The following is a 12,917-nucleotide window of genomic DNA, read 5'->3' on the forward strand; positions in this document are numbered from 1 at the left end:
TAGAGAATTGAGTAACATTTTTCATGTTTATAGATGGCTCAGATCATTACTGCTGGAAGCATCCTTTTAGAAATACTTGTTACCGCCTTACCTGAGTCGCTGCACGGGAGCCCACCTTGAGCGGAACAAATTGCGAGTGGCCATGACCTGTGTTCACAAATGGACTCGAGCTTCCCTGTGACGGACGAGGATTTATACGAGCTGCAAAAATCATAGCACAACGTAGTTAACCTGCTAGCATCACTAGCCGTCGTGAATCCTCTAAAATATACTGTAACTATTAACTGCACTAATCTCTTTTTATTCAGTAAAGTAGCATCTTTTCATGTAGTTAGACTATTTACGATGTTTGCTTGCTTATAATCGAACCACTCAACAGAAACTATTTTAGTGATTCGTAGAAATATAATGTACCAACTGTCAACGTTAGAGCTAGCAAATTGTGCTATACCTCAACCGACCAGTCTGGCCCCATTTGACTTATTCTAAAGACTGGAATCTTCCCGCATACATTCACTAATCAGCCAGCCAAAACGCTTGAGACAAATAGATGTTTTTTTTTTTAAATAAAATAACAATAAACTATCAATATTCGTAACAAACAATTGGTTTGTCTTAAGTTATTTATAACAACAACCGACTGTAAGTGGACGGTGTCAAGAAAAACATTAAAGAAACTGTTACGCGATATAGTGAAAGATAACTTGATGTTATCCTAGATAGCGGATCGTCCTTGCTAATCACACTACGATAACTCAATTTCATACAGGATATCCTCTTAAAACTCATAAATATACATATAAAACACCTTTTATTTCAAAGGCATAGGTAATATCACGGGGCCAGAACAACTACAATGTTAAGTGAACAATTCAATCACTTGATGTTGTCACTAGTACAATAATATCATACGATTTTTCTGAGTTAGGATTGCACTAGTTCATTCAAGATAACGAAGACATAGAGCTCATAAATAACAAATAAAATCTTCATTTTACTGAGCTGCTAAAAATAGCTTGATAAGGTAACATGAGCTGCATAGTAGATCTACAGCGTCTTAGCGTCGGTTATTTCAATCACGAACAAAAGAAAAAAAAACGCAAATTCCGGCACCTATAATTTCTGGAATATGACTTGTTGCTTCAGGAACTAACAACAGTCTTAAAATTAAATAAAAAAAAAAAAAAAAAAAAAGCTTTAAAAAGCGTAACGATTTAAGTAAACAGTAGTCTGCTCTGAATTGACAGTTTTAGCCCTTTTTTGACTAGAAAAAAAAGTTTGAAAACTAGAAAAGGTTCTACGATATTTTACGAATTTAGTCTAACGACATAGAATTGCTCACGAGAAGCGATCGGGCTTGGTGACTTAATTACAGCATAATTGAGCGGTTTTTTTTTCTAGCAAATTTATGTTCTAACCACCATTCTGCGAAACAAATAAATCTGCTTCGTTTAGTGGTAACGTATAGCCATATCTAATAGACGAGAAAATCTTTCCAAACTTACGAATAACACATAGTAAATTAGAAATTAGAGTTCTGATATCAGAGTAATTGCAATACAAATTTGTATCGATTCTGTTAGGTACAGATAAGTCTTGGATAATCTTCAAGATGTTTGTTTTATATTTTGGAACATGTTCCAATCATATTCGTTTTTTACGTAATTAGCAGGAAAAGACATGTTTATAATACTGTAGTCAACACAATCATTTCGTAGATATTGACACGATCAATAACGCAGTTTTTATTATACAAATGAAATCGCAAGTAATTTCAGCGTGGGTAATTGTACCCACAAGAAAACGTCAAATAGACTGGGACACGACAGAATCATCAGGCTTTTGTTTGCCGGCGCACAACAGGACACTGGTACAGGATAGAAAATTTGCTGTTGACCGGACGGAATATCCCGGAACTTACATTGTATGGGAACATTCTGTGTCATCTGGGTCATAAGATACTGCTGCTGACGGAACGGAGGGAGAGCCATTTTCGATTTTACACAAAAAGTAACAACTTCTAAAAACTGACGAATGGCTCTAAACACAAAATACACCGAGCCGATTCGATCGGCACGGTCTAAAACACAGTTGCAACCGAAGCCGGCTTATATGCTGAGCGTACCTGATAGACGCAGACCAGACGAACCGCTAACAACCGATCGGACTACTCGCACGGCGCCAGAACGAGCGGCGGACTGCGATTAGAATAAAATCAGTCCGCCGAACTAGTGCTTAAGGGAGTATTGGACGTTAACCCTGGCAGCATATACATATATCATGAATATAAAACGTGTATAATGTCAGCCAGTTTGGCGGTTGATCGTATGAGTTTCGCGTTAGAAATAACAATCCCCTTTTTCACTTGACATCGCTCGTACTGAGCCTCCCGCTTGTAAAATCCTTAAGTAATGCAAAACAGCGTTATCTAAGTATATAGTATATAAGCACGTAAGTATAAGTAAATAAGTCAAAAGTGTTAGGAATCTGTTCTCACAAGTTTATGTTTATGTAGCTGATTTGTCATATCGTACAGCATTCTATGCACTCACACAAAAATCTAAATTTTAGTCATACGAGGAACGAACTTGCAAGCTACGCACGTCATAGACGCTGTTCTAAATATAGACTTAGTGACAATGTGATTGACCTAACAATGGTAATCCATTATAGCGGTAGTTAATAAAGATCATACAAATAATTAAGCTTGATTCTGCCTGTGATGCTCTGAGTTCTGAGTGAACGATTTTTTAGTTGCTATAATGTTCTTTTAAGTTATTTACTTGGGCTCACAGGCTTTCATACTTGACTACCATATTATGCTGCGTTGGACGAAACTGTGCGAGTAGTCCTCCTAAATAACTCTTTCAAACAACAAAAGCATCAACAGATTTCTTTTCATTTAAAAAATACAAGATCACAGAAGGGCAAGCCTACCTTTCGCATGGGCTCCATGCGCAGCAATAGCATACCTAAGCCCTAAGCGCTCACCTGAGCTTTTAGAGCGTGACCTGCCGGGAGCTGTTGGCAAGACCTAGCAGAAATTAATAAAAATGTTAAATAACCTTAAAGATCATAGAAATGTTTTTTTACAAAGTTAGGGTATCCGCCTACGGGTCTCTGGTGCCCCAGGGTAAGTTTTCTCAGGTGACAAGTAGTACAGACTTCCCGATAAAATAATAAGACACACAACTCGGGCCTTTAGGGGATTCCTACAAGAGTTGGCACACTGGTTATGTTACTTCGAAATCTTGAAGGGGGAAAGGTTGAATGGGCGAACTAGCATCTACAACTTCTTTTTGCCTCATAGTCCACTTAAGATTGTCGTTTTTCATGCGCTAGCCTTCCTTCGTAAAACTGCTAAAGATAACCGTGTCATCGATTTACAAATTGTTTGACTTCATCATGCTTTCCATAAATATTTTGGTCGTTCCTTATTGTGAAGGTTTGTAGTATAGGTGGTCTTACTGCGTCGCATCTAAAATTGCGCCGTGAAGAATCATATATTCAACCTTGTTTTTTTCCGACACTCAGAGAACACACAAAAGTATCTGTGCCTTACGGACGTTTGCGAAATTGGCTCTGAATGGTCTTAATTGAGTGACATGATGCACGAACTTTCTGCATGGTTCATTGGCCATATTGTGTATCAGAATACGTGTCTATGATCCTGGTCAATCCCGCAAATCTTGTTCCGCGCCCACTGTTCTTGCCAGTTCTACAATGCGGCCCTTTGTGCGGTTGTGAGATTTAATTTGCTAATTCTCTTTGCGAGTCTGTAGTACCGGTAACAGTAGAGTTCATCTATATCTCCTTTTAAAAAGACATACATTAGCATTAAAAGAGAGTGAAACAAGTTCCGCCACTATTGCCATTAGAGACAATACACTCTTCGATAGCCCTGAAATCCGGGGCATAAAGTTCGCAAATTTTAGAACGCTTTTCATAGGCCCCTTAGCAACATATCAATCTACATATCAGTTTTCTTTTGCGTTATAGAAGAAGGTTAGGGACAGCAGTTGGATCTACCAAAAGCAATCTTCGCCTCATCAGTGCTTTCATTCTTTGAAGGTGTGCATCCCACCCTTCTCAAAACATTTTTAAGGAGGTCCTTACATTCTTCAAACTATTAGGCTATTGCAAACGAATCGGGCGAACTCTGAAATTGAATTACTTTTTGTACTACTTGAGCAAGAAGGCTTCTTTTATTATTTGTTAAGTTCACTCTCTTTTATTATTTACATAGTTTTGCCACCGCTCGGGCATCTTCTGGACAGTCCTATACCAACCACTCGCGCTCCCATATATAATTGTTCTATCTATGGCTGCTCGAAGTACATCGCTAATGGGACATGCTTGCCCATTAGGAGCCCTTCTTAGGGTATGAAAAATCTCACATAAACTTAAATCGCGGGAATAAACGAGTCCAAACTAACGTTAGATATTCCTTTGCTCAATCCAAGAAGTTATTGAGGCATGACGATGGAGTCTGGCATTGTCGTCAACTGACCACTTAGCATACTTTCAGTTGCCGGGCCAACAGTCCATGAGCCGATCGGGGAATTCAAGCTAGCGGACATTGTTCAGTTTCAGTCAGTATCTCGTATATTATAGTAACAGATGCTTTTAATGTCCATTGCATCGCCTTATAGCGAAACCTACTCGACACTATGACCAAACTCGAGTTCTCTCTAGAACGACGTTATTCTTTTGCCTGGTTCTTCTCCAGTTAGCAGTGGAAATTGAACGATGCCTGGTCTATTGCAACTGTATGCTTTAGGCGGGTTTTCTGTTGACCAAAAGTCAGTTCACAAACCCATGTTTTACTCAATTTCGCCGTTTTTAGTACTTGGGTTATAATTCTGTAACATTTTACATGTTACAGAAGAATTGTACTCCATGTTTTAAGAATTGTAAAATGCCCGTTTTGGCCGACAGAGCTTTTACACCCCAGGCCTTGCTTTCTTAGCAAACCTCTTGGACCGTAGCGATGCGTTCTTGACTTTCAGGTTCTGACATCTGCTTAGGTCCTGCCTGGTTTTCAATCTTACGCTCTCTCTTCTTGAATCGTTTGCAGCTACAATACTATGCTTTCGCTTGACACCTCGTTGTATAAGATCCCTTCATCAACTTTCGATGAATTTCAGCGATTTCGTGGTTTTCGAAAAGTGAAAGCTTTGCTACTGAACGTTTATCTTCGAAAGTAAAAAGTCCTTTCCTTTCTGAATTAATTTCTCCTGAAATAAACTCAACCAACACTGAGTATCCACCAGCCAAATTTTGTCCGCTATCGGCGCGTAGCGCATAAGTTATTAAATGTGATTGGCTCTAATGTGACTTCGCGTTTTTGCTTGTCTTTGAATCATTTTTGACTTGTTTTTTGAAGAGGCGTAGATAACGCATCACCGCATTGTTGGGGCCGAAGTATACATGCAACACCAAATATGGTGGTAAACATTTAAATAAATTAAATTTTTCATTTTAAAGTTTAATTTAATTTAATTTAAAGTTAAATAAGTTAAAAAAAAAGTTAAAATAAAGCCAAATCCAGCTCTCATAATTGAGAGCTGGATTTGGCTCTGCTTAAACTCATACCGACTGCCGCAATTCTTTCCTCAAGCTGCACTCTTTATTAGCCTGTACCTTCATTAAATTCGAAGAAAAAATGGGAGTGGATTTGGAGTGGTGATATCAAGGACATAACGAATCATTCGGTCGAGTTCATCTCTGGACCACCGCAACAAAGGCACAAGTCCTGAAACCTGTCAGTCTGGTAGTCTATTGTTCCCACGACCTTAAACACGATCCCATCCGCCGCTCCCGTCCAAGATTTTCGTTCTTCGCTTGGCTTTTTGCAATTGCAGTTAGAAAATTATATGAGCTGCAGTCACTACCCCATCTCGAAACCAAAGTACTTCCTTCGCTTTTTCAAAAGCGGCCGTGCTTGAGTTTTGAGGGTGTTTATTAGTGTATATTACAGTATATGAGTGAACATGAATAATGTAGTGTTAAAAACACGAATAAATCGTACTTTGTATGTAAATGTATTTAGCTAGGACGTACCTCTTGAGTTGTACCCCAGGGTTCACTAAACACTAGAAACTTTCAAGCGCAATATTTGACTTACCCTTTGCAGCTTTACAGGATTTTCTACCATTGCGTGCTAGCTAGCGATTTCACTCAGATTTCAACTTTGTCACTCAGAGAAAGATCATATCACTGTTGTGCAATATTTTTGTACCTAGGAAGTTCAGACTGTACGTCTAATTATCCCTTTAAGGGTTTTCGCTCAAAGGGCTGTATACGAACCTCACGGTGCGGCAGTTGCGATGATTGGTATAACATCGGTTTTGTGTTGTTTATTGTTTATATTAATGTTTTTCTATATACTCTATATAGTTGGTGTATTGCCCTATATATATTTTCAATAAGTATTTGCATGATAGGCTTAATGTATCGAAAAGGTTGTTAAAGCCCGTGTAAGATCTACAAATAAGAACTAGCAATAAGAAATTCTCCTTTATTTGAAACTTTAAAGTCGTAGCACGCTCTAGGATAAACAAATGTAACAAAGATGGCAATGATTAGTTCGAGCTGTTTAGGCAAAAAAAAGAAACCAAACTCAGATTTAGATGTTCTAAAGTTAATATCTAGTCAAATAGCCAAATCAATAAATGGCTTAAGAACTCGAGGAACAGTCAATAAGTTTAGCCGGTTCTTGTTGAAACGGTCATTTCGTCTGTTTTTCATTGCAACGTGGCATCCAATTCATGAGTTCTTCTTTTGGATTGTCCCGTTTTGAGTTCTCTGATAAAGGAAAAATAATAGGCAGGTTTGCTACAAGCTGGTCAAGATGCTTGATTAACACGTCAGCTACAAACTTTGCCCCACGAACGTTGAAGTGCAGTCCGTCCTCCATTAATGAACGCCAATCCTGTCATAACATACGAAAAAAATGTTTGCAAAATACAATCACATTGAAATATCAATTCTTTAAGATAAAGATTTGAAAAATGAAGGATATAAGCAACTATATTATAGTAATTTTCGATATCTGAATCCCTATTGAAATTCAAGCTCAACCAAGCGATTGAATTATTTTTTCCTGATTTCACACCACTTTGACAACACTTGTGAAATTAAATGACGCCATGTCAGAGAATCCTATACCTAATTTTTAGGCTAATAAAATTCTGTAATAGAAAGTTCTTCGGTAGTGCCGAATCGTCTACCTATATCTTTACACAGAGGTACAAAAAGGCACTTAAGGTAAAACTAAAGAAGTTTACTCAGCTTACCGACTCGGCCTGCATTGCTTTGTGGATGTCAGCCACCTGGGTGCCTCGCTTTTTTGCTATTTCGACACATTTTTCAGCATACAGCTTACTGCGACCCTCGGCTCGTCCAATTTGATCAGCTGGAACGCCCTCCGTTCCTTTAAGCTCCGTCCATTTAGCGTGGTCGTACTCGGGCGGGGTGATCAGAATGATACGTGAGACAGGCAGTCCAGAAGCCTGTACAGTAAGAAAATCTGTTATGAATTCCGCTTTTTAAGGTAAACATTGCCGCCGCTTTTTAAGGTAAAAGTTGCCGCCGCTTTTTAAGGTAAACATTGCCGCCGCTTTTTAAGGTAAACATGGCCGCCGCTTTTTGAGGTAAACATGGCCGCCGCTTTTTAAGGTAAAAGTTGCCGCCGCTTTTTAAGGTAAAAGTTGCCGAACAAACTAGCTATGGAGTTATCTATTTAATGGTCTATATCGATTTTTCTAGAAAGTAGCACAGAAGATATAGTATCCCAAACAATAAACACGTAGAAACACACTATGGCCTGATCGACGATCAAATCCAAATTGTTCCCGTATTCGTCTACAGGAACGTGTGCGACATTTGCGGGGGTGCAGGCGTCGTTAGCACCGAACCAAACGAGCAGCGCAGTGATTGATGTATTTGCGCGCGGATTGCCATCAGTCTGTGTTCCGAGCACCGTCTGGCAACTGCTGAAGGCTGAGAGAATACGAGGCAACATGTGTATGGCTTGCCGTGAAGTGTAGCCACTGAACCCTCGATTTATCACGTCAACCTGCCTATATTTCCAGATTAATTAATATATATTAATAGTAATATAAAAGATATTTTACATACCTATGCAGCTAGGAATTAGATGTGCCTAGGAACACTGGCAGAGTAGAAAGATTTTCCCATTTTTTAGTTACTGATGAAAAATAGATGTATCGAGACGTGAAATTCCAAATGAATTCATTTTCACTAGTTTCTTTAGCATGAACCGTGTGATGTAACTTGCTACAAATGCAATGGCGAAAATTCACGTTTCCGACTGTATAGATCCAACCTGATCGAATAATATAATTGAGTATATTAATTATTAGCTTATCAGCTTGATCTACCTAGTTTTTCTTCTTGAATTCCTCATGAGGACGCGGCCTGGTACTTGCAGCAGTGCTCAAAGATATAGGCATTAAAATAGGAAAGATTTTATCTATTATAAGTATTTATTTACCGTTGATAACGAGACGCAATGATGGTACCCCAGCATCCATCATTCAAGTTGAAGCAGTACTGCAAAAAGAATCTCCCTGAGTAGTTTTTCGAACAAACATTTCTAAAATAACAGTCGAACTGCCGAATAATAATAATTAACCCAACGGCATTGATTTTGAATCACAAATGCATTATATTATTTTTAATTATTGGCGGCACTGTCTTGGTCGATTTGAACTCGGGACAGTCTTACCTGCGTCAACGAGTCGCCAAAGCAGAGCACTTTTGGATAATCGATCGCGGTTGCCATATTCCGTATGATCCCAGTTGGCCTTGCCGACGACCAAGTCAACAAACTTCAATGCGTAATCAACAGCTCTAAGCGGACCAAATTTGAGTCACTTTCGAATAAAAAAAAAACCCTGCGTCTTAGTATATTCGCAACAATTAACTTAAAGCTAGCGTTCCGCTAGCATTACATTAGCTGTAAAAATGCTCTGTTTATACGCTGCAGTGTACGACGATCAAATTCGGCATAATCATGAACATTGACTTATGGTCAGCTTTGTTTTTTTAGTTGTCTAATGGAGTCCACAAATCGTGACAGAGCGGGATTTCCGTATGACCTGATTCTTTGATGAGTACATAATCACCACGATTGGTTCTAGCAAAACCTACTGTTATTCGTATTAAATAGGTAAAAACCTCAATTAAATATTAACATAGCAAATTTTGCAAGTTCGATTACAAATAATTGTATAAATGTTACCTCAGGACAAAATAAGGCGCCGTTTTCGTGGGGTTCACGCACAGACTTATAATCTAACATTGAAGATGTTGAATTCTAACAAACCAGATGGCTAATTCAGTGTAACTAATATAGTACCAACCATAGAAGCATATAGGATGTCCTGTCTCAAAGGTCGGTTCCATTTATGTAAGGAGCATTAGGGTCAGGTAGGTACATCAAAGGCACGATGGCATATGACGTTCAATTTTAACACAGCGAAATAAGTTTATCTGAATGGACGCTTTACAAAGTATTGAATGGTTCGTTCGACTCGTTATCAAGAAAGAGTAAGCTTTGTTTAGATATTTGGGTCATGATTACACCGTTTGACAATCAGGTAAGCTTTCATTGAGAAGTTTGAGACCGTGACGGATAGACATTAGGTAATACAATTTTACAAATGAGTTACACTTTAGACAAAAAGTCCGGCTAGCTATGTCAATATTCATTGCTAAAATATCCTCAGTTGGAACAAAATTATGAATTTTGATGCACACCGACATTTATATGTTAGTCTGCTCTCAGCCTAAACTCTATCGGTTCAAGTTTGCTACCATTAAGCAGTATGAGCATACGTAATGTTTCCTTATTCGACGGTCTGGCGGATCAAACATCTGTGTCAGCTGACATTTTCTTTCTACCATCTTAAAATTTGTATGTGTCGTCTTTTTGATGAATGTTTAGTTTTATCTCAAAAATAGATCCAACTACTATAGCGTTTCATTGAACTGTTTAGAAAAAGATCCAGATTAAGTCATTTGTCATTAGTTGAACTTAGCTTTTCGGCCTAAAGTTATTCTTAGAATACTTATCGCCAAGTGGCATTTGCAAATGAATATTAAATAGCTATATACACAGAACATTTATCGAGTTACGCAATCCTGTGGAAGGATAACCAAAGTTCGACAGTTTGTGCAGTAGTCTTCGAATCGAAGTTAGAAACCTACTTAAATAATGTGTTTTATGATAAACTACAAAAAAAAACAACAAAAATCCACTTTAGATAGCGTTGAGATGTTGTGGGCCTAATGGGGTTCTGAGCTTTGTCGGCAACGAAGCTTAAGGCTCTTTTCAGCTCCTCTCCGCTTTCTTATCTTATTAAAACGCTCCGTACTATTAAAATACGCATTTATAAAAAGCCGAAAGCGAAAAGCAAATCGCACCTTCAACCTCTAATCGATGTACCGCACCGATGCTTTGGTTGATGAACATTTTCCGTATACCATCTAAATCTTAAAATAACCAGCGCTTACTTGAACTGATGTTTAAAAATAAGACTCGTCGAAAAGATGGAGCAAATTGATTTGTACTCAAATGCTAACAGCTATCATTAAAGTTGTATAACATATAAGTAACATTATGTTATATAATATTACTAATATATAAACATGCCATTATCTAGCAATTTGTCTAAAAAGCATTACCACCGTTAGCTATGGTAGTCATTGAAAGCGATAGGCATGTCCTTGTGTGCTAGATACTTATCTCTTCGCTAATCTGTTATTATTGGCTGAGCAGATTATTGTGGACGGGGACCCTAAATTACCCTACTGTAGCGACAGGCTAATCGGTATTTCGCATGGTAACAGAGTATATACATCGCCTACAATACGTGTTTTTACGATCATCTTAAAAACAAAATGGACATTATTGTTATTACAGTTGAATCCACCGTTAGCGGTAAAGATGCCACGAATAATCAATTAAGCCCTTGACCAGCAACACAGTTAGCTTCCTTCCATATGTCCATTAAAATATAATACCATAAGCATACAATGGTGTTGCAAAATGAATCACAGAAAAGAAAACTTACAGTTTTCGAAGACAGAATCGAGAGACAAAGTTAATGTAGCGGGTTCGGTGGCAGAAAGTTTTGTTTGTGGCACGTTTTAGTTAAACGAGCAAACTTACAAGAATAATAGTTTATAAACTTCAGTTTTCATATAACTTCACTTCACGGTCAACCACCTGAACAAGATAACAAATCGTGAAACAACGTAAACATATGTATGGTACGTTTTAGCTTTTATCTTATGCTCACTTTTCCATAACCAAAAAAATCAATAGCCTTGCGTTGGTTGTAGGTACTCACTGTTTAGCGCTTCTTTCTTTTATGAGATCATGTAATATTAGCATTATAATAATAATAGCAATTCAGGCGCACGTTTATCCACAGAGAAAGCAATCCACTATACCATACAAGTAAACATTTTACAAGCTACCACTGTTTTCTGAGTCGTGTAACCGTACAAAATACAGAAGATTTACAAATAATACAATTAAAGCCAATTTAATATGCAGTTTATGTCGTGCCGTTTGCACGCCAGTTTTTGCTCAAACGAAGAGCTCCTTACCACCGCAAAGTCTGCTCCAAGCTGTAAAACTATGCGCTTTAAACCGATCAAGTCTGTGTCAGCTGTTCGAAGCAGACGATGCCGACCACACGCCGGCCCGCGACTTATTATAACAGAGAGCATTGACAAGTAACCCTCGAGGACAGGTCAAATAGAACGTTACCACAATTGGCTCTGCAGACGGATTCTGGTAACAATCTTTTGTGAAAGCATGTGTTAAACATATCTGCACTGCGCAGCGGATGTACTATCTGAATTAACAGATTATCGAATCATTGATTTGATAATGATTTATAAAAAAATATACGGTAATTTTGAATGGAGCCTACGCCATACTGAATGTGCATAGTTTTTATCCTACATTATAGGTATTTCTGCATATTGACTGAAATATATAATTGCAGGTGGCGCCACCTGGGCGTAGTTTATCGCGTAACAAATATCAATATCGTCCAAATGAATTTTGATCTAAACTTCGCTAGACATTTGTTAGGTTCACGGTAAGCTTGAGAACAGAGTTTCATACTGCCGTTGAATATATCGAAAATACCTACTCAGAGACAATACGGCTACGTAAAGCTCAAATCCCGACCTCTGATAAATATGCACCCTCGTACATCATCTAATGTCTCGTTTGCGCCTATGGGACGACTGTCCAGACACTCTTCAGCTGGATGCCCTAAATTGGTTTTTACACATTTGATAAATCGATTTGACCCAACGCGTGCAGCGCCATTTCAGAACTGTCAGAGCCGGTTCGAGTTGACAAAGATAAAATAAAAGTATTTATTGTGATTTCTTTTAATAGACCATTTTGGAGAGTCCACATGTGTGTGATTCGCTATTACGCGGATAGACCATTTAAAGGTTGTCAAAGGCTGACTCTTAGGATTTCCAGGACAAAATATGGGCCTGCTCCAGGAACAGTTATACATGTTCATCACTTCTCGCTAATGCATATTTTATCGCAGCAAAACGCACAGTTCCCACCTTGGATGATCATATTGCTATCAACTCTGTACATACTGTATAGTTGATGTAAATATTCGAGGAAAAACCCAGAAAAAAAACGACCTTTCATCTTTATTGCTATCCGTACTATTCACAGATGAACCGAATCTATAAATAGCATTTTATTTTGCATTACAGCTATACGAAGAACTTTATGAGGATTAAATTAGCCAATCAAAGATTTGTACGAACCCTTAGTAACACATGTTTTCCGGAATCGCCTTATGAAACTGACACGTTATCGGTTTGTTTTTAATCTACCT

The 12,917-nt window shown here is 38.2% G+C and overlaps 2 protein-coding genes across 5 annotated transcripts in view; both read right to left on the reverse strand.

The window, feature by feature from the left end:
• Positions 1-3,219, reverse strand: part of LOC111267919 (uncharacterized) — a gene marked incomplete at its 3' end in the record, with an annotated part of 7,376 nt that extends 4,157 nt beyond the window's left edge. Inside the window, exons 1-2 of the mRNA XM_022846503.2 lie at positions 1,922-3,219; positions 92-201 (exon numbers count right to left, since the gene is read on the reverse strand). Of these exons, the coding sequence (XP_022702238.1) occupies positions 92-201; positions 1,922-1,991 (180 nt within the window). The remainder of the gene's footprint in view (positions 1-91; positions 202-1,921) is intronic.
• Positions 3,220-6,506: 3,287 nt separating this feature from the next.
• Positions 6,507-11,783, reverse strand: LOC111267923 (isoamyl acetate-hydrolyzing esterase 1 homolog). 4 transcript variants are annotated; one of them, XM_022846514.2, is made up of 7 exons: positions 11,644-11,783; positions 11,103-11,257; positions 8,753-8,900; positions 8,519-8,577; positions 7,823-8,084; positions 7,299-7,514; positions 6,507-6,934 (listed from the first exon to the last, which is right to left on the reverse strand). In XM_022846514.2, exons 3-7 carry the CDS (start codon positions 8,807-8,809, stop codon positions 6,731-6,733), a joined length of 798 nt encoding a protein of 265 aa, XP_022702249.1. In that variant the 5' UTR covers positions 8,810-8,900; positions 11,103-11,257; positions 11,644-11,783; the 3' UTR covers positions 6,507-6,730. The 4 variants fall into 4 exon arrangements, with proteins under 4 accessions (XP_022702249.1, XP_022702250.1, XP_022702251.1 ...); XM_022846515.2 differs by lacking the exon at positions 11,644-11,783 and adding an exon at positions 11,382-11,634; XM_022846516.2 differs by lacking the exon at positions 11,103-11,257 and having other exon boundaries at positions 11,644-11,773.
• Positions 11,784-12,917: the final 1,134 nt, after the last annotated feature.

This window comes from Varroa jacobsoni, unplaced genomic scaffold (assembly GCF_002532875.2).
Source record: "Varroa jacobsoni isolate VJ856 unplaced genomic scaffold, vjacob_1.0 scaffold_1241, whole genome shotgun sequence".
NCBI classification, from domain to species: domain Eukaryota; kingdom Metazoa; phylum Arthropoda; class Arachnida; order Mesostigmata; family Varroidae; genus Varroa; species Varroa jacobsoni.

Excerpts from the sequence above, each read along its gene's own strand:
- LOC111267923 (XM_022846514.2), bottom strand. The coding sequence starts at position 8,809 with ATGGCAACCGCGATCGATTATCCAAAAGTGCTCTGCTTTGGCGACTCG. Across the intron at positions 8,085-8,518 it reads ATTGCGTCTCGTTATCAACG|GCAGGTTGACGTGATAAATC; the intron begins GTAAATAAATAC and ends CTGGAAATATAG. Across the intron at positions 6,935-7,298 it reads AAGCAATGCAGGCCGAGTCG|GATTGGCGTTCATTAATGGA; the intron begins GTAAGCTGAGTA and ends ATGTTATGACAG.